The sequence below is a fragment of the Pteropus vampyrus genome, unplaced genomic scaffold (genome assembly GCF_000151845.1).
Source record: "Pteropus vampyrus isolate Shadow unplaced genomic scaffold, Pvam_2.0 Scaffold261, whole genome shotgun sequence".
NCBI classification, from domain to species: domain Eukaryota; kingdom Metazoa; phylum Chordata; class Mammalia; order Chiroptera; family Pteropodidae; genus Pteropus; species Pteropus vampyrus.
This window is the reverse complement of record NW_011889042.1, coordinates 424,009-449,976: the sequence shown is the minus strand read 5'-3', so window position 1 is coordinate 449,976 and position 25,968 is coordinate 424,009. Positions and strand designations below refer to the sequence as shown.

The following is a 25,968-nucleotide window of genomic DNA, read 5'->3' as shown; positions in this document are numbered from 1 at the left end:
TTCTGGATTTTGGTTTGCCTAATAGGTATGGAGTGGTATCTCATTATAGTTTGAATCTGAATTTCTCTTATGATATAAGATCTGGAACACCTTTTCATGTGCTTATCTGACGTCTGAATATCTTCTTTAGTGAGGGGCCTGTTAAGGTCTTTGACCCATTTTTTAAATGGGTGATTTTCTTCTGGTTGAGTTTTAAGAGTCTTTATATATTTTGGATGATAGTCCTTTATTAGATGTGCCTCTCACAAATATTTTCTCCCAGTCTGTGGCTTGTCTATTCATTCTCGACAATGTCTTTTACAAAGCAGAAGATTTTTCATTTTAATAAAGTCCACCTTATCAATTATTTCTTTCATGAATTGCGCCTTTGGTGTTATAACTAGTCATCACCATACCCAAGGTCATTTAGGTTTACTCCTGTTATCATCTACAAATTTTATACTTTTCTGTATTGCCTTAGGTCTGTGACCAATTTGTGTTAATTTTTTTAAAAGATGTATGGTCTGTATCTAGAGTCGGTTTTTTACATGTGAATGTCTACTTGTTCCAGCACCTTTTGTTGAAGAGAATGTCTTTGTTCCATTGTTCTGCCTTTGTTCTTTTTCAAAGATCTTTTTCGGGCTCTTCTGTTCAATTGATCTATCTGTCTATTCTTTTGCCAATATCACACTGTCGTGATTACTGTAGCTTTACAGTAAATCTTTAAGCCAGGTAGAGACATGAAGGAAACTTGAATGCATATTACTAAATGAAAGAAGCCAATCTGAGAAGGCTACGTACTATATGATTCTAACTATAACATTATAGAAAATGCAAAACTATGGAGATAATTAAAAGATCGGTGGTTGCTGGGGGAATGGAAAGGGCAGAGATGATGAATAGGCACAGAGGATTTTTAGGACAATGAAAACACTCTGTATATTACAATGATGGGTATACATTTATCCAAACCCATAAAACATACACCAAGAGTGAACCCTAACTAAGGCAAACTATGGACACTGGGTGAAAATGATGTGTCAGTGCAGGTTCATCAATTATAACAAGTGTACCACTCTAGAGAAAAACGTTGATAGGGGTTGAGGCTACGCATGTGTGGGGATGAAGGTATAGGGGAAATCTCTGTGCCTTCTGCTTAATTTTTGCTGTGAACCTAAAACTACTCTAAAAAATTAAGTCTTTAAAAAGGAGAAAGAAGACCAAAAAAATTAATAGATCCTACAACATGGATGTACTATGATTATGTTTATGTTCGGTGAAAGAAGTCACGACAGATGACATATTATATGAAATCCAGAAAAGACTATTAACATGCTATCTAGGAATTCATATAAGCACAAAAAATATGAAACAACACTTCAGAGATTTGACCAACTGACAGCTGATTAATGACCCTCTTATGGTTTCACGAACTTTAAATTTAAAACTTTTGATTTATTTTTTATTTTTCATTTTTATGAAACATATCATGAAGAGTACTGCCATTATAGGGCTCAAGGGGTGGGACTTATATGCAGAGAAAAAAAAAGGCATACGTCAGTTCATTGCACGTATATTCGTTGTGTGTCCATTATGTATTGGGTAGCTGACAAAGTGGTAAAAACATCATGGTGGCCTAGTCCACTGTACATAGATGGGAAACCAAAAAAAAAAAAAAGAATACATTTTACTTTTAATTTGAACTGAGCTTGCATCTCACTTTAACCTGCCAATCCTTTCTGATAAATGTTACAGATTTGCTTCTAATTATAAAAAAGAAAAGCTCCTCTTCCCAAAATTAAAAATAATTCTGCATTTTAAAGGTCCTTTAAATTCATTCCTTACATTTCCCATTCATCAGTAACATAAAGGAAGAACACACATACTAACACTAAGAAATAACACTGGGGTTACAAGGAATAAATTTTCCTCCTCAAAGTAAAAACAAGGGCCAACGGAAAGAGTTACTTAATTGTATAATCCTTTGGTGTCTCTAGAGACTTTATATCTACCTTTCAATTTAAGCACAGTGGAAATGACTGCTAATGACATCTATCAGTCTTTGTCTTTTGTTGTCGTAATCATACACGGGTTTTGAATTTCCACATCAGACAGCTGCTCAAGGCCACCTTTTCTATACAGCCAAATACAAAGGTGTCTCCTTTCTCATTGGCTGCATTCCCTTTCTAGTTCTCTATCAGCTCTCTTTACCTGATCCTTCTACCTTTTGGCACAAATTCCCTTGGTGCGTTCTCTGATGCACACAGCTGTCTCTACTAATTTTACAGTCCCGATTCATACATAACTAAGGTACTCACAATTGTATTACACAAGATTTTTTCCAACTATTTTAGAAATTAAATGCTTCCATGATCAAAATAATCTTCTCGTTAAGTGGAGAATTTGTTATTCTATGTGGGCTTTGGTCCGATTTCTTTAAAAACTAAAAGCCAGTCGATGGAAAAAAACTATGTGGCACAGGCATGTGGGCTACTACGAATGCTTCTCAGTGTGCCCACCAGCTCCCCATCCTCCAATTGCTATATTCTGCATCTTTTCAGTTTTCCATGCTAAACAGGCTTTATAAATACGGGATAACCCAAATTCAGAGAAACACATATAATCTACATGCTATCTTCCACCTGCCAAATGTTTTGCTCTCTATAAAGGAATGGCGAGAGGGGAACGCAGAGATCAGAAAAAAATAAGCTTCTTTCAAGTTACGAAATGACTCTATTTGTTCCTTCATTTTAAATATTAGGTCATGCCAAATTTTGTTCAAAATGTTAGCATAAATCACTTTAGGTGAAGCTGTATTTCAAAGAAGCTAAATTCCTTCATACAAATATTTGCCAAATATGAATTTTACCAACTCGGTGCCACTCACATAAATCTGGTCTCTAAGGTTTTGAAGTTTCAAGTTTTCAAGAGAAATCACTAACTTTTGGTGTTGTTGTTGACACTTTCTAAACTTTTTAAATGTAAATTATGTATTTAAATACAATATTCATACGGAAGTACCCAAATCAACAAAGTGAACATACGCATATATATAAGCAGCACACAAAACAGAAAACAGAACATTATAGAATCCCCAAAGCCCCTCTCATTCAACTTTCCGTTCCTAATCCCTCAAGGTTATGCACTATCCTGTCTTCTGACAACTATTCAAGACATCTATCTTTAAAAGATATCACTGGGTTTTAATACATAGTTTATTACACTTATTTTCACCATTCGTCCCCAAAAGTAACAGTTATTCCTTTATATTACCCTGTTTTTCAACATTTTAGGTAACATACAGTTCAGATTTCGTGAAATCCATACCAAATAGACTTTATGGCATCCCCGAACCATGAATCATTTTACATACTTGATGCTGAGAGAATAAGTAATAATCCTAATGGATCAGGAATTACTGAAAATTCACTGCTAGGGCCTCAAGCCACTTGGCCAGGATTTACATATAAGCTGCATAGCACTTATAAAGCACCTGATTACTATACGAGAAACACTGTTGGACCTTCCAGGTCTCATCTTCCTATCATGGACAAGTCACAGAATACAAGAGAGGCTAATACTTTAGTCATAGTTGTTTAATAATAGTTGTTCCAACTATTCAGTGGGTGCAGCAATGCAGAAGGAAGCATTTAGAACGTGGCAAAGATGTCCTTAAAGGATATTAACTAAAAAAGAGAGAACAAAGGCATTAAGAAAGAGTAATAACAACTCGGTCTCCCCACTTATTTTTATCATACTTAATTGATATTTCTTGCTTGTTAAAGGCTTGTTAAACAGAAGTTCCTATTCTCAAAAGAGGTAACAATACTACAAATACTGGGGAGATACTCAAAAGCTGATGGCTACAAAGATATAATTTTCAAATAAATTCATACATCAGAAAATTTTTCAATTTACTCCAACATGATACATAAAAGAGAAGATTTATTTACATACAATTTACTTCAACATGATACATAAAAGAGAAGATTCATTTACATATGCATGAATATATGCATACATATATTCATTCCTTTAAATATCCAACACTCAGTATTAAATTCTACCTCAGACCTATATCATTTTCTCTGAAGATCAGTACTGATCTTATGTGAATAATTATCCTCTTCATCTGATAACTTTTGATGGAGATGCACTACGTTTCCAACCATTTTACTAATTAAACACCTTGGAAAAGGACCACTCATGCTTGGAAACCAGTTGTGATAAATGTTTTCATCTTCAGCAAATTAAGTTTTATTATTACAAGAAGCAAAAATAAACATCAGCAATATTTATGTTAGCTAGACCATAATGGATATATTATACCTTTTATGATGAACCTTACTTCTTTAAACCAAATTAAGCTGAACAACTGCTCATGAAGAGATTACTATCAGTAGGAAAGATAGAACAAGTAGGAAGGAAAATCCATACAATAAAATTAAAAAGTTTCTTAACAGAGGCATATATTACATGTTATAAAAGTGTTCCAAAAGTGTGTTGGCTAACAGAAGAGGTCTGTAATCAAACAAACCTGGGAAATATAGAAATGTAATAAATAACTTTAAAGAGATCAAAATGCTAACCACCATTGCCATTCTCCAACAGAAGGCAGCATTTCCTAAGTATACGTGATCAGGGCACCCTGACTTGCACAGCACGTTGAAGGTCTAATGTTGAATGGACAGAGAGAATTGCTACCTTTGGGAACTTAAAAGGGAGAAGCTGTTTTTTGCTAAGGGGATCAGAAAATATTGTAATATAAGAACTAGCATCTCCACTGGGCCTAGAAAGATACACTGGATTGAGACACTGTGGGGAGAGAGGGTGCTAGTAAAAAGGCCATTTCGGGCAGGAAAACAAAGCAACAAAGCACCTCCAAGGAAGAGAGAATAATGAATGGTTCAAAGTAAATGTAGCATAAGCAGCATGAAAACGAGTTGTAGAAATAAAGATTTAGCAAGGACATTGAATTTTGATAAAGGTTTTCGTATGCCAAAACCCTTGGGAGTTCAGTTGGTAGGAAATGTATAAGACGATTACATGTCCCTGTGGCGCAGGACATTTCCAGTTTATAATTGTTGACCAGATTTAAATTGGGCATGGCATTTGCTCAAATCAAAAAACCTCAGTTTAGATGATAAATTACATGATCATTTGATAATACAGAAAACATGATTTTATAAGTTCTTATCATTTAGGTATAGATAATAGAATATGTACAGGTTAAATTATATAATGTGTGGGATATGCTTCAAAATATTTGGGGAAGGGTATAAATGAAAAAGATTGCCCACTAGTAGAAAGAGTGTTGGGTACCAAAGAGGTCTGTAATCAAATAAATCAAGGATATCTAGAAATGTAATAAATTTAAACAGATTAAAATGTTAATCATTACTGCCATTTTCTAATAGAAGGCAAATTTCCTAAGAATATTAGATCAGACATTCATAGGAGACAAAAGTGTATTTCAATGAAATTAGTAATTTAATAAGTTTATTAAATATTTTATTTAAAAAACAAGGATAAAGGACCTGAATAGACATTTCTCCAAAGAATACATATAGATGGCCAAGAGACATAGGAAAAGATGTTCAATATCCCTAATCATCAGGGAAATGTAAATCAGAACCAGAATGAGATGTCACCCCACACCTGTCAGAATAGCTATTAACAAATAACAAATAACTCGACAAATAACAAGTGGCGAGGATGTGAAGAAACAGGAACCCTCTTGTACTTTTGGCATGATTGTAAGCTGGTACAGCCACTATGAAAAACAGTATAGATTTTCTTCCAAAAATTAAAAATAGAACTACTATACAACCCAGCAATTCCACTTCTGGGTATTTATCCAACAAAAATGAAAACACTAATTCAAAGAGACATGTGCATCACTATATTCATTGCACCATTATTTACAATAGCCAAGATATGGAAGCAACCTAGGTGTCCATCAATAGATGAATGGATAAAGAAGATGTGGTATACAATGCAATATTAGTTAGTCATAAAAAAGAATAAAATCTTACCATTTATGACAACATGGATGGACCTAAAGGGTATGATGCTAAGTGAAATAAGTCAGAGAAATACAAATACCATATGATTTCACTTATATACAGAATCATGAAAAAAAAAAAAACCCCACAAAACAGAAACAGATTCATAGATCTAGAGAACAAACTAATGGTTGCCGGAGGGAAGGAGAAAGGAATGGATGAGTGAAAATGTAAAGGAGAATAAGAGGTACAAACTTCCAGTTATAAAATAAGTCACAGGGATTTAATATACAGCATAGGGAATATAGTCAATAATATCACAATAACTTTGTATGGTGACAGATGGTTACTAGACTTATCATGGCCATCACTTTGTAAGGTATATAAATGTTGAATCATGATGTTGTACATCTGAACTAATATAACATTGTATGTCAAATATACTTAATTAAAAATAAACAAAATAAAAACAATGCTTTAATAGAACAGAGTAGATGCAATTTAAATTTTGGTAGATATCATCAAATTGCCTCCTATAAAGGTTATGTCAATTTATATTCTCACCAAGAGTATAGGAGGCCACTTGCTCCCTTAAACTACTCAAAGCGCAGTGCACCAAACATTTTGGTCTCTGCCAAGTTAAAATTTATATATTATTGTATTTCAATTTTTAATTAAGGAGAATATCTTTCCATATTTAAAAGATATTTATATTTCTTTTTTTGGTATATGACTGGTTAATATCCTTTCCTTATTTTAAGTAGGTTGTTGATTTTTTCCTGTTAATTTTAGAAGCTTTTAAAGTTAATTATGTCTATAATCATCTGTGTTACAATTTTGTCTTTTATACTGACTGTGTTTAAGTTTGTGCCCTGTAGTTACATTTTATTTTTGTGTAGTTGAGGTAATCAATCTTTCTTCTAACCTAACATAAATTATTTCATATTTTCATCTAGTATTTTATTTCATATCCTACATTTACATCTTTGATCTCTTTAGCATTAAAAAATAATAATAAAGTCAGGAGGGAAGGATCTTCAAAAGAGGAAGGAACGGAAGAAGGGAGAAAGGAAGGGAAAAAATAGCTCTACATTCCTGAGCTAATTTTTAAAAGTGAAAGAGGCTACCAAGAAATATAGGCTCTAAGAATGAAATTAAATAAGAGTCGGAAAAGAGACTTTGCAGAAATCAATGCACACATATCTTTGATTAACGATGAACAACAGAAGACTATTGATAAGATGTAAAGGCAAATGCTCAGGAAAACCTAGCAGGTGCATCTGACTGAAATGCTCAAACTCTCTTTTGATTCTACCCCCCACCATTTACTCCACATACTTGGAAGAAATGGTTAGATTTACATATGGTTCCTTAGATGGGTTCTATTTCTCTAATTGTTTTAATTATAATAATAAGTAAAACAAATATAATATAATATGTTAGTACATAAGACCTGTATTAGTACATAAGACCTTTATAAGAAAAAAATTAATGCTAAAACAGGCCACGTAATATATAATACAAAGCTTCCCATATTATGTATATACATTTGTGACTGGAGATGTTATTAACAATTATATGCTTACAAAAAAGTTTTAATTTATTTAACATATAACAATAGAAGATCCTGTCTAGTTATCTACATTTAATAACTATTAAAGCATTAATAAATTTCTAATCAGCATAAAATAAGTGACTGATAAATGGGTTGATGTACTCATCCATTCAAGAACTATTTAATGAGAGCCTACATTGTGCTAGCCAATGTCCTAGGTGCTAGAGATACTAACGTAAATTTGGGAATGGTGTACGTTAGCCTTTGTGAGAAAATGAAAATCTCGAAGGACATGATCTCCATTATAATCTTTGTAAATCTATGAGAGAATGATTACAAACTCAAAAAGATAAGTTGTCATATTCTTCTTCATAGTCTACAAAATGATAAGCTATGAATTATTATACACAGCATAACATATAGTATATAATACATGTAATTACATATAAACTACAATATATTAATTATATCAAGAACATGAACACTTACCAGAAAGGAATAATGTCTACTATATAGTGCTTAATCATAGCAGATATTAGGTAAACACCTGATGAGTAAGTGCATAAGTAGTTGTGACATTTCAGGAGATGCAGCAATGTGACTGAGATTCCCTAGTCATGACAAAACTGAAATCTGTTCCAACAGAACTATGTCTGCAGCACATACATATAAGACTCTCTGGGAAAACAACTATAGCTTCGATGGTGAGTTGCAGAAGTTAAAACATAAAAGAGTGAAAACTATTGTTTTACTAGACTGTACTGGAAAAAGAATTCTAAGTCCAGACTTCCTTCAGACTCAGTTCCTGCTAGAATTTCCATCCTATTAGCCTGCCCTACAAACCTTAGACTTGCCTGCCCCACAATTGCATGAGCTAATCTCTTTAAAAAAAAAATTTCTTTCTCTCACTCCCTTCTGCTCTCCCTCCCCTGTGTGTGTGTGTGTGTGTGTGTGTGTGTGTGTGTGTGTGTGTGTTTATATTCTATGCTTATTTCTGCACTTCTGGGCAGTAGTAGAAGTCGTGGGAGGTGGGGGAAAGAAGGAGGGAGAGAAAGAAACGAACACATTTCACCCAGTTTCAAATCTTTCATGTACAATAATTCAGTTAGCTCCTCAAGTATGTTATGTAATTAATTTAACAACTGCTTTGAAAGTACAACATAGCTACATGAATCTAAATCAATCAAATACTAACAGGGAATGTATAAGAAGAAATTGAGGCAATATGGCACGAGACTTGCTTAGTAACATGAAGAAAACGTGTTATCAGTTGAAAATACATACCATAAAATTATAGTACTAAACAAGACATCCACAGAAACACAGGACTATCCTAACAATGAATAACCAGAAAATACTGATATTATCATTACAATTAGTTTGCAGGTCCTATCAAGTAAATAGTATAAACTCAAATGCATATGATAGGAAATATCCAAGTTGGTACATACTTGTGACGAAAAATTTTTTTGTGAAAGTACAGCTATCGAAGGCAGCAATTTTCTCCTGTAAGACTACAACGAGGATCCTAAAATTAGAGGGAAAAAACACAAAAGAAAATATAAAGGTGAAGTTCTATACACTGAATCATAAATAAGTTAAACCACGTAGATTTAAACAAGTATCTACCAATGCAATTTTTAAAATCACACGTTTCTTATAATATCTAGACTAGAAACATCTGCCTCATAAAATGTAAAAATATAACCACAAAATTCTTAATAATAAAGATAGACATGATTAGAGGAAGAATAGTGACAGGAGAACAAACCACATTTCGAAAATTTTTTTCTTCTAAACAAAATTTTATCTTCACTCATTATAAATCAAATTTATCTTCATTAAGAATGGATGAGTCGATAAACTGCTGGCTATTTACGTAAAGTGTTTTTCCACTGCTGGCTCAAATCATGGAATTAAACATAAAATGAACTTATGTAATTTGTTACTTAAAATGATTGCTGAATTTCCCAACACAAAATTAAAAAAAAGAAAACTCAGACCAATATTCACTGAAAATGAGTTATTTCTGATTGACCCAATACATTAAAATTTAGTCAGACTTATTATAAACTATATTTCACCCAGAGCCCAAGATTTATAAATAATTAGGAAAATTACTTAATTATAAAAAAATTTTTAAACCAAAATTCCTAAAATACATGCCAAATGAAGTTATTTTATAAACTACATTTTAGAGTACTGTTCATTGCAGGACATTATTAAAAATAGCCAAATTTCAAAGTTATTTTTAAAAGCAAAATATTTTAATTGTTGTTCAATATTTAACGTACTCATATCATATTTTTCAAAATTTGGGGTAAGTAAATCTGAGTAACAGATATTAATGATGGCTATGGGGAATGTTGTATTTAACATGAACGTTTTATTAATCCTTAACACAGCCGACAACACAATAAATGATTCTGTTCTGGGACTTAACATAAGAAACTAACCAAACATCAGACCCAGGTTAAAAGGCTTAGGGAATCCATAGTAAGGTGACAAGCTCAAATAAGGGAAAAATGCAGAAGACACAAATCAGACATGAAAAGGTTTTCATGTAATCCAGTAGTCCTTCTCCAAAACATAGCAATATACAAAACTATTTCCAGTAGGAAGCTTTAATTTATATTGGTAAGTTCAAAAGACTAATTATGGCACACATCTGATTTGTAAACTCAAATGCAAAATTAACCAGGGAAAAATCTGGTGAATCAGATTTGACATTTTATAGAACAAAATCTAAACAGTATCCTAAAATCCACATTATTGCTTTTCTTCTAACCTTCACCACATCTGAGCTGATTCTATTTCTCACTGGAAAATCAATTCTAAAAAAATTACATAATGTATCCAAATCAAGAGATTTTTTTATTGAAACATATCTTGATATAGTTTTTCTTTTTAAAAAATAAAAGCACAATATGAACCTTTGCTACCATCAAGGAAATATCCTAGAATTTCATTTCTATCTTTCACTAATGACATTTCATATTCATAAATCACTCTGTTTTTATTCCTACTTTCAAGTTTCATAATCATTACTTAGGATGAGCATACTAACTATGAAAAGTAAACCATCTTAATTTTCAAAGTCATTTATATTAAAATATTAAGTACATTCATTATTTCATGGCCAAAATTAAAAAAAAATAAACACTAAACATTTGTTGTAAGAAAGGTCGATCCTAACTGTACTTTGATGAGCATCATCCAGAAACACAGTATTTGGAACAAGTGTAGAGTTGAGAAAAAAACAATTTTGCCCTGCATAACCTTTGTAGAAGTTATTTTAAATAATGTAAGAAATACTTTTTTAGAAATGTAACTTCACTTTTCCTGTTTTCTAATATATTTATGTATTTGTAATACAAATAAATTGTGATTCAAAAATCATATTTGTACTTCTCTCCCTTTTCAAATGTGTTCAAATTTCTTTGTCTAAAAAATACATAATCCACTTTGTGACAATACAAAGAACACTTGAAGAAGACCATTATAGTTTTCCAGGTAAAATATACTATCTACTGGACTCGCCCAATCAATAAATGTTGGCTTTGAATAATTTGATATGTCATTGGATAATTACATTATCCTATTTATAATGTAATTATAAGGAAGAATATAAGTGTTTCTCCCATTTCTTGTAATTTTAAGTTTAATCTTATTTGAAGTATAAATATGCATAATAATTAGGTCTTCATTATGAATTGCATTCTATCATTGAACAGCTTTTCTTTGTCCTACGTACTTCATGTTTTCCAAATACTTTTATCATTAATATCAAAACCCATGTGTTCTTTAGTTTGTATCTATCGGGTTTATTTACCCTTCCCTTTACATTCAACTTTTCTGAGTCACTTTTTGAAATATCCCTTTAAAATCTAACTTGAGTCTTTTATTATGAAAATTATTTTATATTGACACAGCACAAAGTATTTCATTTTTTGTGTTCATGTGCTTGCTTTCTGATGCCATCCATGGAACACATAATTTGCATCCATGACTTTGATCAAGATATTTACCATATTAGGACTTCAGTTTGCTCAAATTTCAAAGTAAAATGTTAAGTAACAGAAGATTCTTAAGGTCCCTTTCTCCATTAATATTTTGTAGTTATATAAATTAATTCTTCATTATAGAACATCAGGTGGACATTCCATCCAGATCTGAAAATTCTCCTAGAGATTTTAACAAAATAGATTTTAATGAAGGGAAATCTATCTAGTCCCTGTGTTAGTTCAATTTTAAAGTCTGAAGGAATGAGGGGGGAAAACCCTCTTTTGCAGTTCAGAAATATGTTTATTTTGATTAATGCTAAAAGGAAACTCACATTCCACATCATAAACCAGTAAACACACAGAAATACATACATCATATATTTTTGAAAGTTATGTGATACGTATAAAATCATTCCTCATAATCTTTGGATGTTTGCTCAGATACTTCCTATTCTTTTCCATTTCATTTTTAAAATGGTTACAAGTCACTAAACTTAATTCACAAATCATTAATGGATTAAGACTGGAAATCTGAAAACATTAAGAAATCTTAAGAGCTAGTCCATTTGGCAGAATTCAGATGTTTTTATAACTTTAAAAAAAAAATCAAAGATAGTCAATGACATTGGTAGAACTCTACATGCCCACATGTTACCTTTTACAAGAAACACGGGAAAAAATGCTTACCGCTTGTTGCAATGGAGATCATAGATAGGTGTTTTAAATTGAATAGACTTGACCATCTCCCCAGTACGAAGTGAGTATAGATCTACACAACAGTAAGGTGGGCTAGTGCTAAAAAAAAAAAACACAAATACCATTAATTTTTTTCAAAAAAATAGGAAGGCCGGTAAACTCTACATTTTCTTATTAACATAATCTTAAAACCCCTTATTAATATAAGCAAATTGAGTTGAACTATGAAAAGAAATCATAATATATCCTAATCAACTCATTTCAGGAATGCAAAATTAGAGGAAGAAAAAACAATGAAATGTACTCACTAAATTACTACTACAGAAAAGAAAAATTGTAAGATTATCTCAATTAATGCTGAAAAGCATCTGTTAAAATTAAAAACCTATTCATTAATCTGATAAAAGTTAACAACCTTAAAACTAGCAAACAATAACTAGCAATTACATGTAATGGTAAAATACTGAAAGCTTTCACCCTAAAATCAGGAACTAGGCAAGAATACTCATTATTGCCACTTCTATGCAACGTAGTTTGGAAGGTCCTGTTCAAAAGGTACGAAAAGAAATTACTCCAAGGACGAAATAAAGCTGTCATTATTTGTTGATAACTTAATTGTATAAGTATAAAACCCAATAATAGAAACATGTAAGTAGAAATATATAGAGACAACCCCACAATAAAGACAAACCATTAAAAGTAACATAAATTTATGAATGTCACTAGATATGATAGCACCTGTGTTTTTATAAATTAAGAATAGTTCTAAAGTAAAATTTTAAAACAATATCACATATTGAATATATGAAAATATTGAATACCTTGGAATAGATCCAAGAAAAGATTTCAATATATTTATACAGAAAAGAACAAAACAAGACAGAAACAGAAGTATATACCATAGGCTTACAGATTTTCTAAATTGATGAAGTTCAACTCTAATCAGGAATGAGACCTCCTTCTAACATGTATATGGAGATACATGCCACATAAGATTTATATCATAAAGGTATAGCAATTAGGACTGTTCTTGACACTAAATGTTTTAACTTTTAGTAATTAGGAAAAGAGCAAGCAAAATTTAATAAAAACGGAATTTGTAAATTCTATCAATCATTTAAACAAAAAAGGTTATATATCCCACAAACTCTTCCAGAAGGTAGAAGAAGAGTAGCTTCTCAAATTATTTTATGAGACCACTAACCCTGAAGACTAAATAAATACTTCACAAGAAACTACAGATACATTTATATCTCTGTGTCTCCTGAATATACATAAAAATTCCTCAATAAAACATAAACGAATCCAATTCAGCACTACAAAACCAGATGCAGTTTATCCCAGAAATGGAAGATTTTTGAATGGAACTTCTTCAGCCTTAAGAAGGGCATCTACAAAAAAGAACAAAAACTTCTCCCAAAATAGTATGAACAAGGTAAAACTGCTGTTATCATCCTATTCAACAATGACAAGCTAATTTTAAAATCTTTATGAAAATGTGCAACGTGTGATTGGAGAACTTCATGTGTCTGGGACTTGTTAATAAGCTACAATAATTAACGTAGTCTGAGATATCAACTCACACCTGTTAGAATGTTTATTATCAAAAAATAAAAAATAAATGGTGATAATGTAAAGGAAAAGAGAACACTTGTACACTGCTAGGAATGTAAACTAGTACAGCCATTACAGAAAACATTATGGTGGTTCCCCAAAAATCTGTAATTTGTTATTCATAATAACAAAAAAAGTAAAATATCAATCACTAAGTGAATGGATAAATATATTGTGATATATTGATGCAACAGAATATTTCTCAGCAATTTAAAACAACAACAGAAATAAACTTCAAAACCATTATGAAGTGAAAAAAAAGGCCAGACATAAAAGTTTACATACTGTATGAGTCCCTGTCACTGAAAAACTAGAAAAGCAAAACTATAATAGGAAGCATACCAGAGAAGGGGGGAAACTACAGAATGCAAAATGGCATGAGAAATCTTTTGGGGTGATAGAAATGTTGCTGTGTCTGGATTATGTTGGGTACTTCACAACTGTATACAATTGGCAAAACTGGACGGGGGGCAGGAGTCCTAGTAAAACCTGAACTTCAATCTCCAAAACTGACACAAGGCAAAAATTCTTTTCTTAATGTTCCCAACTAATTAAACTAGTCCTCTGCTGAGAAGCAATGAGTTAATAATGAATGAAATCTAACATTTTGCCAGACCAGCTGGGAAGGAAAAAACAGCTTGTCACCTTCAATTAGCAGCTCATTATAACTACTGGTACACTAGAAACTTGAATTCTGATCATTTCACTGGCATCCATACAATGTCACAACTGAGATTCTTCCTGCAGAAAGCCTTCAATAGAAGTAGACAAAACAAATGCTATCAAGGCTCAGTTTAGAGTTGACAGAACAAGACTTGATAGAACTAAAACTTCTATTTATATGTGGAAAGAACCTCTTAGTCAATGCATAATAGAAAAAGTAATTCTTTAAAATAAGAGTTTTGAGAAGGTCACACATTCATAAAGGAGTCACGTTATCTGCCAATAACACAGTTGTGTACACGCCTGACATATCCTTTTGTTCTCTATTTTCTCTTTTTAAAAGCCTTGGCCATTTCTGAGACACAGCAAGACAATCTTAATTTTCATCATGGGCAGGCTGATGAGAAAGCTCTCCATAACATCAGCTATATGCATATCCCATCACAGGAAGGACACATGTTATACTAAAATATACAGATGTGAAACAAGCTTTTACTTTGTACTCTAATATAAACAGTGCCACAAAAAATAAGACAACTGAAATTACAAATCAGAAGAGCAGAATAAAAAAAGAATGAAGAAAAATTAAAACAGCTTATGATCAACACTATAAATCAACTAAACGTAACCAAATTACAGAAGATTCAACCCAACAAAAGCAGAATACCCTTTCCTCTGAAGTACACACAAAACATTATAAGGATGTACCATATGTTAACCACAAAAAAGTCTCAGTACATTTAAAAATAATGAAAACAATCTCTCTAACCAAAATGGAATGAAATTATAAAGCAAAAACAGAAGGAAAATTGGAAATTCACCAATAAGTGGAATTAAACAATAACCTCTTAAACAATCACCAGGTCAAAAATATGTGGAATTAAACAATAAATTCTTAAACAATCAACACCACATTAACCGAATAAAGGAGAAAAACACAATGATCATCTCAACTGATACAGAAAAAACATTTGCCAAAAGTCAACATTCTTTAATGATAAAAACACACAGGAAACCGGTAATAGAAGGAAATTTCCAAATATGATAAAGAGCATTTATGAAACACCCATAGCTAACATTATTCTCAATAGCAAAAGACTACTTTCTCCCTAAGATCAGGAACAAGAAAAGGATGCTCACTTTCAATACTGCTAGTCAACACTGTATTGAAAGATCTAGCCAAAGCAATTCGGTAGGAAAAAGAAATGAAAAGCTTCTATATTGCAAAAGAAGTAAAACTATCACTAGTCACAGACAACGTGATCCTATATAGAAAATCCCAAAGAATCCACAAAATAGTATTAAAACTGATAAATTCAGGCAAGTTATAGGATATGAGATCAACATGCATAAACCAGCAATTATCAATCCAAAATAGAAATTAAGAAATCAGGCCCTTAAAAAAAAAAAAAAAGAAGAAGGAAGGAGGGAGGGAGGGAGGGAGGGAGGGAGGGAGGGAGGAAGGAAGGAAGGAAGGAAGGAAGGAAGGAAGGAAGGAAGGAAGGAAGGAAGGAAGGAACCGATTCCATTTCTAATCACAATGCAATCTCTATCAAAATTCCAATAGCCTTTTCCGCAGTAGTGAAAAGCCAACCTAAAAGCAAATGGAATTGCAAGGAGCCCCAAATAGGCAAACAATATTGAAAAAGAACAAAGTTGGAGGACTCACATTTCCCAATTTCAAAATTTACAACAAAGCTACATTAATCAAAACACTGTTATACCGACATAACATTACACAAGTAAAACAATAGAATAGAATTCAGAGTCCAGAAATAAATCCATACATCTATGATAACTTAATTCTTCAAAAAGGTACCTAGTCCATTAAATGGGAAAAGAACAGTACATTTCAAGAAATAGTGCTGGGGAAACTAAGTCCACATGCAAAAGAATGAAGCTGGACTCCTATCTCATATCCTACATAAATATTAACTCAAAATAGATCTAAAGACCTAAATATAAGAACTATAAAACTATAAAACTCTTATAAAAAATATAGGAGTATACAATGGAATATTATTCAGCAATAAGAAGAGATGAAATACTGCCATGTGCAACAACTTGGATGGACCTTGAAATAATCATATTAAGTGAAATAAGCCAGATAGAAAAAGTTGAAAATTACATGATATCATTTATATGTGGGATATAAACTTAAAAGCAACAAATGAACAGGACAAACAGAGACTCATGGACATAGACAATGGATTAGTGGTTACCAGAGGAGAGGGGGGAAGAGGGGAAGGGGGGAAAAAACAAATAAAATATTAAATGAATAAATAAATAAATAAATAGTGTGTGTGTGTGTGTGTGTGTGTGTGTGTGTGTGTGTGTGTGTGTGCTTGGATTTGGCAATATCCTTAGATATGACACCAAAAGAGCAAGCAACAATAACAACAAAAATAGATCAATTGGATTACATCAATATAAAAAAATTTTATACCTGAAACTAATATAAAATAATATTGAATGTCAACTCTAATTGAAAAATAAAAAATAAAAATAAAAATAAAATTTAAAAATTTTGTGTATCAAAGGTCATTGTCAAAAAAGAGGAAAGACATCCTAAAATATGAGAAAATATCTGCAAAACAAATATCAGATAAGTGTCTAGTAACCAGAATATATTGAGAACTCTTATATTCAACAATAAGACAACTCAATTAAAAGATGAGCAAAGGAAATTTCTCCAAAGAATACATACAAATGGCAAACAAGCATATGAAAAGATGCCCAACATCCTTAGTCATTAGTGAAATACAAATCAAAACCACAATGAGACACGCTTCACACCAATTATGCTGGTCATAATAAAACAAGTGAAAAAGAGCAAGTGTCAGTAAGGATGTAGAGAAAGTATAACCTTGGTTCATTGCTGGTGGGAATGTAAATGGTGCAGCCACTGTGGAAGACAGGTTGGTGGCTCCTCAAAAAGCTAAACATAGAATTTCCATATGGCCCAGTAATTCTACTCCTAGGTGTATACCCATGAGAAATGAAAACATATGTCCAAACATAAACATATACATAAACATTCATATCAGCATTATTTAATGATAACCACAAAGTGGAAACATCCCTCAACTAATGAATGTATAAACAAATTGTAGTATACACATACAATGTAATTATTTGACCTTAAAAGGGAATGAAGTTCCAACTATATGACATTCTGGAAAAGGCATGTCTACAAAGACATTAAAAAGGTCAGTACATGCCAAGGGTAGGGGAGGAGTGAGGAATGAAGAGGCAGATCACAGAGGATTTTTAGGACAGTGAAAATACTCTGCATGCTACAATAATGATGGATACATGTTATTCAGTCTGAGGAACATGGTTGTACTATTAAACGAGACGGTCAGTGGGAGCATCTATGTCTATATGCTCAACCATACTGATAAAAAAAGCTGATAAATGAGCAGAAAGGGAGAAGCAAGAAACATACAACCAAAAAAACAGAACAGAAAATGGAACCTTGGGAACAATGACATTTTTTAAATATTATATTTTTAATGCTTTATTAAAATTATTTATTTTTAAGTCTCAAACAGACTGCAATCTTGTTTAAGCACTGGAGACATATTCATTTTTCATACCTTAGGCAAGTGCCTAGAATATGGTATATCATCGATAAATGTTTTTGAATAAAGGGGTAATCAGAGCAGCTGAAGAAAAAACAAGATGTTCAGAAATAGGGTATAACGAGCTGTCTCACGATTAAGAATTAGCATAGGAATTTTAATCTGCTCCATTATATCACAGTCAAAAGTTACAAACTTAAAAATCAACCCTCTTATACTAATCTTCCTAAATGATGTCTCTGACCATTTATTCCAGTTTCGGAAATTATCTATGATATCCCATTGCCATAAAATAAAGTTTAACCTTTTATCTAAGCAAATAAAGCTGTGTGTGATATGGACTCAATTTTTTTTAATATTTAATTTCCATTCTCTTCATACAACTTCTACTCTAGTCCATATACCATTAGTGACTTTTACTCATGGTCCTCTATGACCTAGCTCTATTCTATCCCCATCTCGACACCTACATCTCAACAATTTTTCAGACTGACTACAATGATATATCCTCCCAGACTGAAGTACTTGCTTCTTCCTTTGAAATTTCACGATACTTTTACCCATCAGCTCAATGAAAGGATCTGCCAGCCATAATCAGCTTAATGAGAATGTCCCATTCACCATCCCATGAAAAGTTAGCAGTCTTAAAAGGCTACGCTCTTTACTACCCAGGCCCTCCTCTTAGTTAGACCAGAGGAGGTATGAGATGCAAAGACATGCAATTTACAGACTGGCATAAAGTATAAAACTGTAGTCATATGGAGACACGCCATAGTGCTTCAAAAAAAATAACAAAATCAAAAGAAAAACTAACTATATTCCTAGGCTAGAGGATTACAGGTGACGGTGGTATATCCTAATACCACATATATCACATATCTAAAATAGTTGAGCAATAAAATTGTAGAGCAATATGAAAGTAAACAATAAACAAAAAACAAAAGTCAAAATTAAGTTTTATTCTCAGAATAACAGAAGAGAATTACTGCCTTTTATTTTTCATTAACTTATTCATTTGATAAATTTGCATTGTTTTCTCTGTGCTGCACGCTCTGAACAAAACAGGCCAAATTCTTTTTCTCATTGAGCATACTCTAGTAAATGAAGACAGATATAAACAGATAAATAAGTGAAATAAACCAAATGATAGGTATTGATGAATAATATGAATAAAGAAAACTAGTAAAGAAAAAGGATAAGTGGGTCGTATGAAAGGGTATGCAGCCCTGCCTGCAGAAGTATGTGAAGATTAGAGAGGAAGAATTAGATAAGACCTGGGAATATTGGTTTCTTTTGGTGACAGAATAAACCTGTAAACAGTGCACAATGTGCCATGATGGTTACAGATATATAACAGTAGTATGACGGTAAATTAAGAAAAAGAGAAAGAGAACACAAAAGTGGAGGAGTCAGAGAGGATCAAATTCCACAGAGTAGGTGAAACACTGAGAAATAAAGTCAAAGGGCATGGAACTACCTATGGTCAGTGTACCAAAGAGAAATTTGAGGAAAATCGTTTTAACATATTTTCTATTTTCTACTGTCAAATAAGCAGGCAGTATTTCAGTGCCAGAAGTTAACACCAGAGTAATAGGAGCCCATACCACTATACATGATATGTTATGAAGCAGTAGCCTTACTTTATCAAAGGGCATGGAACTACCTATGGTCAGTGTACCAAAGAGAAATTTGAGGAAAATCGTTTTAACATATTTTCTATGTTCTACTGTCAAATAAGCAGGCAGTATTTCAGCGCCAGAAGTTAACACCAGAGTAATAGGAGCCCATACCACTATACATGATATGTTATGAAGCAGTAGCCTTACTTTATCAATGATTACAAGTTTCCTAATGAATTTGCCAAATGCAGTATGGTTTCCACTACCAAAAAACTGAAATTCCTTTGCAATCAAAAGATCTCCTATTTTAAAAGGTTATTATCCAAAGATCTGTGGTTAAACAGTGGTAGAATATATCTACCACTCACTTCTGATAATGACTCATATTGAACAGCGAATTATTTCCAAAGTAGAAAAGCATATGTTGAAAAATCTAAGTTATTCACGGTTGTTTTACATTTTATAATTATTTTTAAATAAAGAAATACTCAAGTAAACACACATAAAGAAGAATGTACACATCTAAGGTGAACATCATGGTAAATTTTCATAAAGTAGATAAATAGATACGTAAGTCTACCCATGTAGAAAAATATATTTCCGCTACCTCAGAAATGCTCCTCGTGCCCCCTTCAATTCACTAGTCCCCATCCTCACTAAAGATCATCACTAGAGACTCCTTGTCCTGATGAAGTAAGCAGCAAGGTGGAGGAAGCCCCCATCCAAAGAACTGTCAATAGCCTCCAACACATAGCCAGCGTCACACAAAGGCCCTCAAACCTAGAGCCACAATGAAATGAACCTGAGTAAGTTTAGGAATAGATACTCCCCCAGTCAAGCCTGCAGATAAAAACCCAATTAGGCTGACACCCTGACAGCAGTCTTGTAAGACCCTAAGGTAAAGGACTCAGTTAAACTGTACCTGGCTGCTGACTCACAGAAACTTAGGAGATAATAAATGTCTGTTGTCTTAAGACATTAAGTCTGTCCTAATTTATTACACAGAAATAGATAATCAATACACACCCATTCCCTCATTTGCACACAATGTTCTTTAGATTCAGTGCAATTCCAAAGACCAGAAGAATTTTTTAATGGAAATATAAGTCTGTCCTTTTGCCAAAATAACATCAGATTGCCTTTCATTAACTATATTTAAAAATTAAATTTCAGCATTGTAACTAAAGTTATAATTTCCTGTTTACTATTCATTTCTTTCTATAAAGTAGTAAATGAACAATTATGTTAAACTAATACACTTTTAAATAATTTAAAAGTTTTTTACCAATATAAACTATTCTAAAACAAATCTGAATGGGCTTCTATTTCTCAGGTTCTTCTGTAACATCTTAACATTGTTGGTATTCTAACTTACTTTTATTAAGACAACAGAGACAGTTTACAAAATAATAAAAGTAAAAAACTACTGAGCACTAAGCACTTTAAATTAAAAATGTTATTTTAATTTTTATAAGTTACGTCGGTAATTTGTTCCTAATGAAATGAGGTTGCACAGCCAAAAGGTTTGACCAAATTATATAACCACATCATTTGGATGAATGATCATCAGAACTCTCAATCCATTACTTCGTTTTATATACAAATAATACTGTACAAGTTGTTAACATGGGAAAAATATTCTGACCGTCTGTTTCAGATCCAACAATTACTACTTAAGGAAAAAGTCAACAGTACAGTGAAGTCTAGTCGAACGAACCACTAAAAGGAGCATGATTTAGAATAAGAATTAAGTGAGATCTTTAGGTATGTACAGTGAAGTGCACCTTTCCATGGAAGAATAATCTCTTTTCTACGTAAAAAATACAAGGTTATTAGCATCTAGAGAATAAGAAATAATCTAGGTATCTTGGGCCTTTTGTGAAGACTTAGTATGTTGTTGAGTATGTCGGCATTTTTTTAATAATGCCTGAGGGAATGATGGTGAACCTTACACTTTATCTTTGAAATTTAAACACCACCTAAAAATGGGATATGAGATATATGCAACACTATCTATATGCTTTATGGGGCAGGGGGAAGTGTTACAAAGAATACAATATTAAATTAAACTCCTAAACTCAAATTTATAAATTATCGAAAATACTCAAATTTTTAATCTCAGAGTCTATGGTGAATTTTTTTTAACTTTTTTTTTTCTTTACACTCATGTATTTTATTAGACTCATAGCCATTTCTTACCCCGGACAATGTTTTCAAAATAATTTTTTTCTAATGCAATACAATGAGCATCATGTTAAAGCAATGTGAAATATGGCTTTTATGATTTGAAAATTCTAAACATTAATACCATTTTCCTTTACAAAGACTTTTATTATTTTTATTCATGATATTTAACAGATTGAACCAAAATTAGGAAAAGCGGAACAAAGTATTTGAGAAAGTGACATTTTCCAAGAATGTGCATGTATAAGTGAAACACAAAATAGCAAAGACATTTTAAATCTACCACAAATTGCAAGAAGCATGGAAACACTTATTTTTAAATGGGAAAAAGCTGCACAACCTTCAACATGTGTTACTGAATCTAATCCTTTAAATATAAGAGGAAAATTTTTGATAGAATTACATTATTGGTATTCTTATTCAGCTCCTAAAGAACAAAAGCCAGTTCGTTGCATTTTTTATTAAGTAATTAAAAAGAAAAAGCAAAGAAAATGGAAACTTAACCATATTAAAAGCTAAATTTGTGATCAACCTAGTTAATAATAACATTTTTCTTCTGCAAAGTTCTGAATAAACACTGGATAATTAAACCCTCCAACACTCGCACAAGTTGAGAGAGTGGTAGTAGTGAAGCTTCTACAAGGGGAAGTAACCAGGCATGAAGGAGTAACATCTCCAGATAAACACAGAAGATAACGTTAAAACTGGGGTTGAAATCAGATGTTCTTTGATAGGTATCCTCATCTCACATACTACATGAAAGGCAGCCAAAGACATACTACATTAGATTTTTTAAAACGAGTTTTTATTATTTGCAATGGAATACAAAGATGAGTTAGAAATACTCTACCTTTAAGGAGATTTCAAAATAACTAGCCGTATTTAATAAAAGAATAGAATATGAAGTTAAAATGTTTAATATACCACAATAAAAAACAAAGGCAATGAGAAAATGCAAATTATGGAAGACATTATGGGGAACAAGAAAAATCTGCAGTTTACTTCATATATCCCTATGTAAATAATATAAACATATACATAATTTACAAATTTATAATGCTATTTTCCACTATGTCTACACAATCTTTATCCACTAAAAACCATTCATAAATACAGCACTTAAAGTTTTATTAGAAAAACTTTTCAACAATTTTATTGTATTGTAGAGATCAGCAAACTATGTCCCAAATCCACCCACCAATTGCTAGTTTCATTGGAACACAGCCTCACCCATTTATTTCTTTATTTTCTAAGACTGTGTTGAGTAGTTGCCACCGAAACTATATGTTCCGCTAAATTTAAAACATTTCATATATGGCAAACAAAACTTCACTGACCCCTGATCTATAGATTTTTATTTCTAGGGTAACTGAGCTTCTTTATATTGTCTTTCTCTCGGGCCTTATAGTATTTGCTTCAGTTGTGAGGGAATGTGAAGTAAGCCTGAGTTCCTGAACTTCAGGAACTCTACAATTATGTATCTTGAGATTAACCATTCTGGTTTTTGACATTTACACTACTGAATAATTCCTTCCCTTTCTTATTTGAAAACTATGCAAATGTTCTAATTTTCTTCCCATTTTGCTCAAGCTTTCATTTTTTTTTTCAGTTTTCTATCTATTCTCCCTTCTATACTTTCCAATTTCTTCTTCTGCAACGTATTTGTGGGAGTTTTCCCATCTATTTCTTCCCATAGGTCATATCTCTCCTATTATGTCACCCTGCCTTCCCTGAGTTCTTGTACTTTGTTTTGTGCTCTTCTTTCATAGAGAAAATTGGTTTATTAAATTATAAAAAAAATTGTGAAATATTTGTTTACAATTGTCAACTGTTACATGGCAACAGTATTTTACAAATTGTTCTTCACTTACCAATAACTTTTCACTGACTTAGTTTTTCTACTTGTTTGTTTCATATAAATTTCAAAGATAAAAGCTGTTCATAAGATCTGTAGTAATGCCCCTTCGTTCATTCTTGGTATGGGCAATTTCTGTCTTCTGTTTTTCTTGATCGGCCTCACTAAAAGGTTATCATTTTTATTGTGTTTTCAAAGAACTAGCTTTTGGCTAAATTGATTTTGTTTTATTTCATTGATTTAATTTATTACTTTCTTCTTTTACTTATTTAAGGTTAACTTTCTCCTTGTTTTCTTAAATTCTTAAGGTGAAAAGTTTAGATCTTTCTTTTTTACAAATGTGAGCATTTAGTGCTATAACTATCCCTCTTGTCCTTACTTCCATTATATCTCAAATTTTTGGTTGTTAGGTTTTTTAATAATTCGGTTCAAATTCTGTTCTATTTTCTCATGATTTCTGTTTAACTCAACATTTAATTTCCAAACACTGTACAAAATTTCCAGAGATATGTTTGTTGATTTCTAATTTAACTGCATTGTGGTTATAAAACATAATCTATTGAGACTTGCCTTATCATCCAGCACATGATCAGTCTTGGTGAATATTCTATGTGAACTTAAAAGTATGTGGATAAAGTATTCTATAATTATGAGTTGAGTCAAATTGATATTGTAGTCATGTCTTCTATATCCTGACTGATAACCTGTCTACTTGTTCCATCGGTTATTAAAAGAGAAATGTCAACCTCTAACTTTAATTGTTGATTTCTCTATTTCCCTTTCAGCTGTATTACTGCTTCATGTATTTTGAAAATTAATATATTTTGAAACGTGTATTTGAAGTCTTTTTTTTAAAGATTGAACATAAGAAAGAACGTATGTTTGCCAGTCATCTCCCCTGCAGAAATAAATGTTAGGTGATCATATCCATTACACAAAAGTAAGTATTCCTTTCTAATATAGGCATAGGTCAGTTTAGAGGCAGGGGAGAAAGAATCTATGGCAATTCCAAAGAGATTGGATTAAAGTCTAGTGAAGTAGGAGGTATAGAAATCTGCTGAATAGAAAAGGGCTTAAACAAATTTATGAATGTTGGGAACTGCTAGTTTGCCATCTTTTGTTACATCCATTTATTAAATACATATATTTTCTAATTAGTTTCGCCATCTAAATCTAAATTGCTCAATTTTTCTGACATCTGCTAAGAAAGGTAAAATTTCCACTAGATAAAAGGAATACAAGGTTAAGGTACAGTCATTTGAAAACAAAACAAAATCTCCCAAGTCTTCAAAAAATTATCAAGTCTCATTTCCTAATAACGGAAAGTGCAAATTGGTCGGCCTGTCAAATAATCTCTCCTAAATTAAAAATCCAGGGATCTGCCCTCTATCCTAAATAAATAAATCAACAAAAATCAATAAGAATTCAAACATTTTAAAACCTCAACTAGTTTTAATTAGACTAATGAGGCACAAGTGAAACTTATTCTAATTACTTGTCTATGTAACCTAATCTAACGTGAAATAGTACATAACTGTATCGAGGTTATCAAAACTAAAACTCTAACATATTGAAAACATTTATTTCAAAGCTTTTACCAGGATATAACTCTAAAAATAATATATGACAATTCATAATAATATACACATGAGATATTTGTAAATAATATTGATGACCCACATCAATAATTCCAACATTTCCAAGGACAATGACAATAGAATTTAAAACATATTAGTTTATTCTAATAAAGAAAAAGAACTGTCCAGTAATCCTCTAAGACTATTTCCATGTTCCTTTAATCATTTGGAGATGTTAAAACATTAAAAATGAAAGAATGTACACAAATGGACTAAACGGTACAGTTAATGGCATCTGTACATTTAACAGACTTATAAAGTCCTTTCATTCAAACCTGTAACCTTTAGAGGGTAAAGACTATATCTTGTTTATTGTACTTTGAACAAAATACTATTTGTTAAAAGAATCCATTAAGAATAAACATATTTATTGTTGTATATTGAATATAGTACTATTTCTTAAAAGAATTAAGAAAAAAAGAATTAATCAATGTTAACTACTTGTTATCAATTAACTTCTCCATGTGATACAATAATGATAGATATGTTTTTATATATTTGTCCAAATCCATAGAATATACAACAGCAAGAATAAAACCTAATGTAAACTATGAACTTCAGGTGATAATGTTA

The 25,968-nt window shown here is 31.8% G+C and overlaps 1 protein-coding gene across 1 annotated transcript in view; it reads right to left on the bottom strand.

Moving 5' to 3' along the window:
- Window positions 1-25,968, bottom strand: part of BCAS3 (BCAS3, microtubule associated cell migration factor) — a 535,625-nt gene that overhangs the window by 411,959 nt on the left and 97,698 nt on the right. Inside the window, exons 7-8 of the mRNA XM_023520385.1 lie at window positions 12,231-12,338; window positions 8,991-9,067 (exon numbers count right to left, since the gene is read on the bottom strand). Coding sequence (XP_023376153.1) covers window positions 8,991-9,067; window positions 12,231-12,338 — 185 coding nt within the window. The remainder of the gene's footprint in view (window positions 1-8,990; window positions 9,068-12,230; window positions 12,339-25,968) is intronic.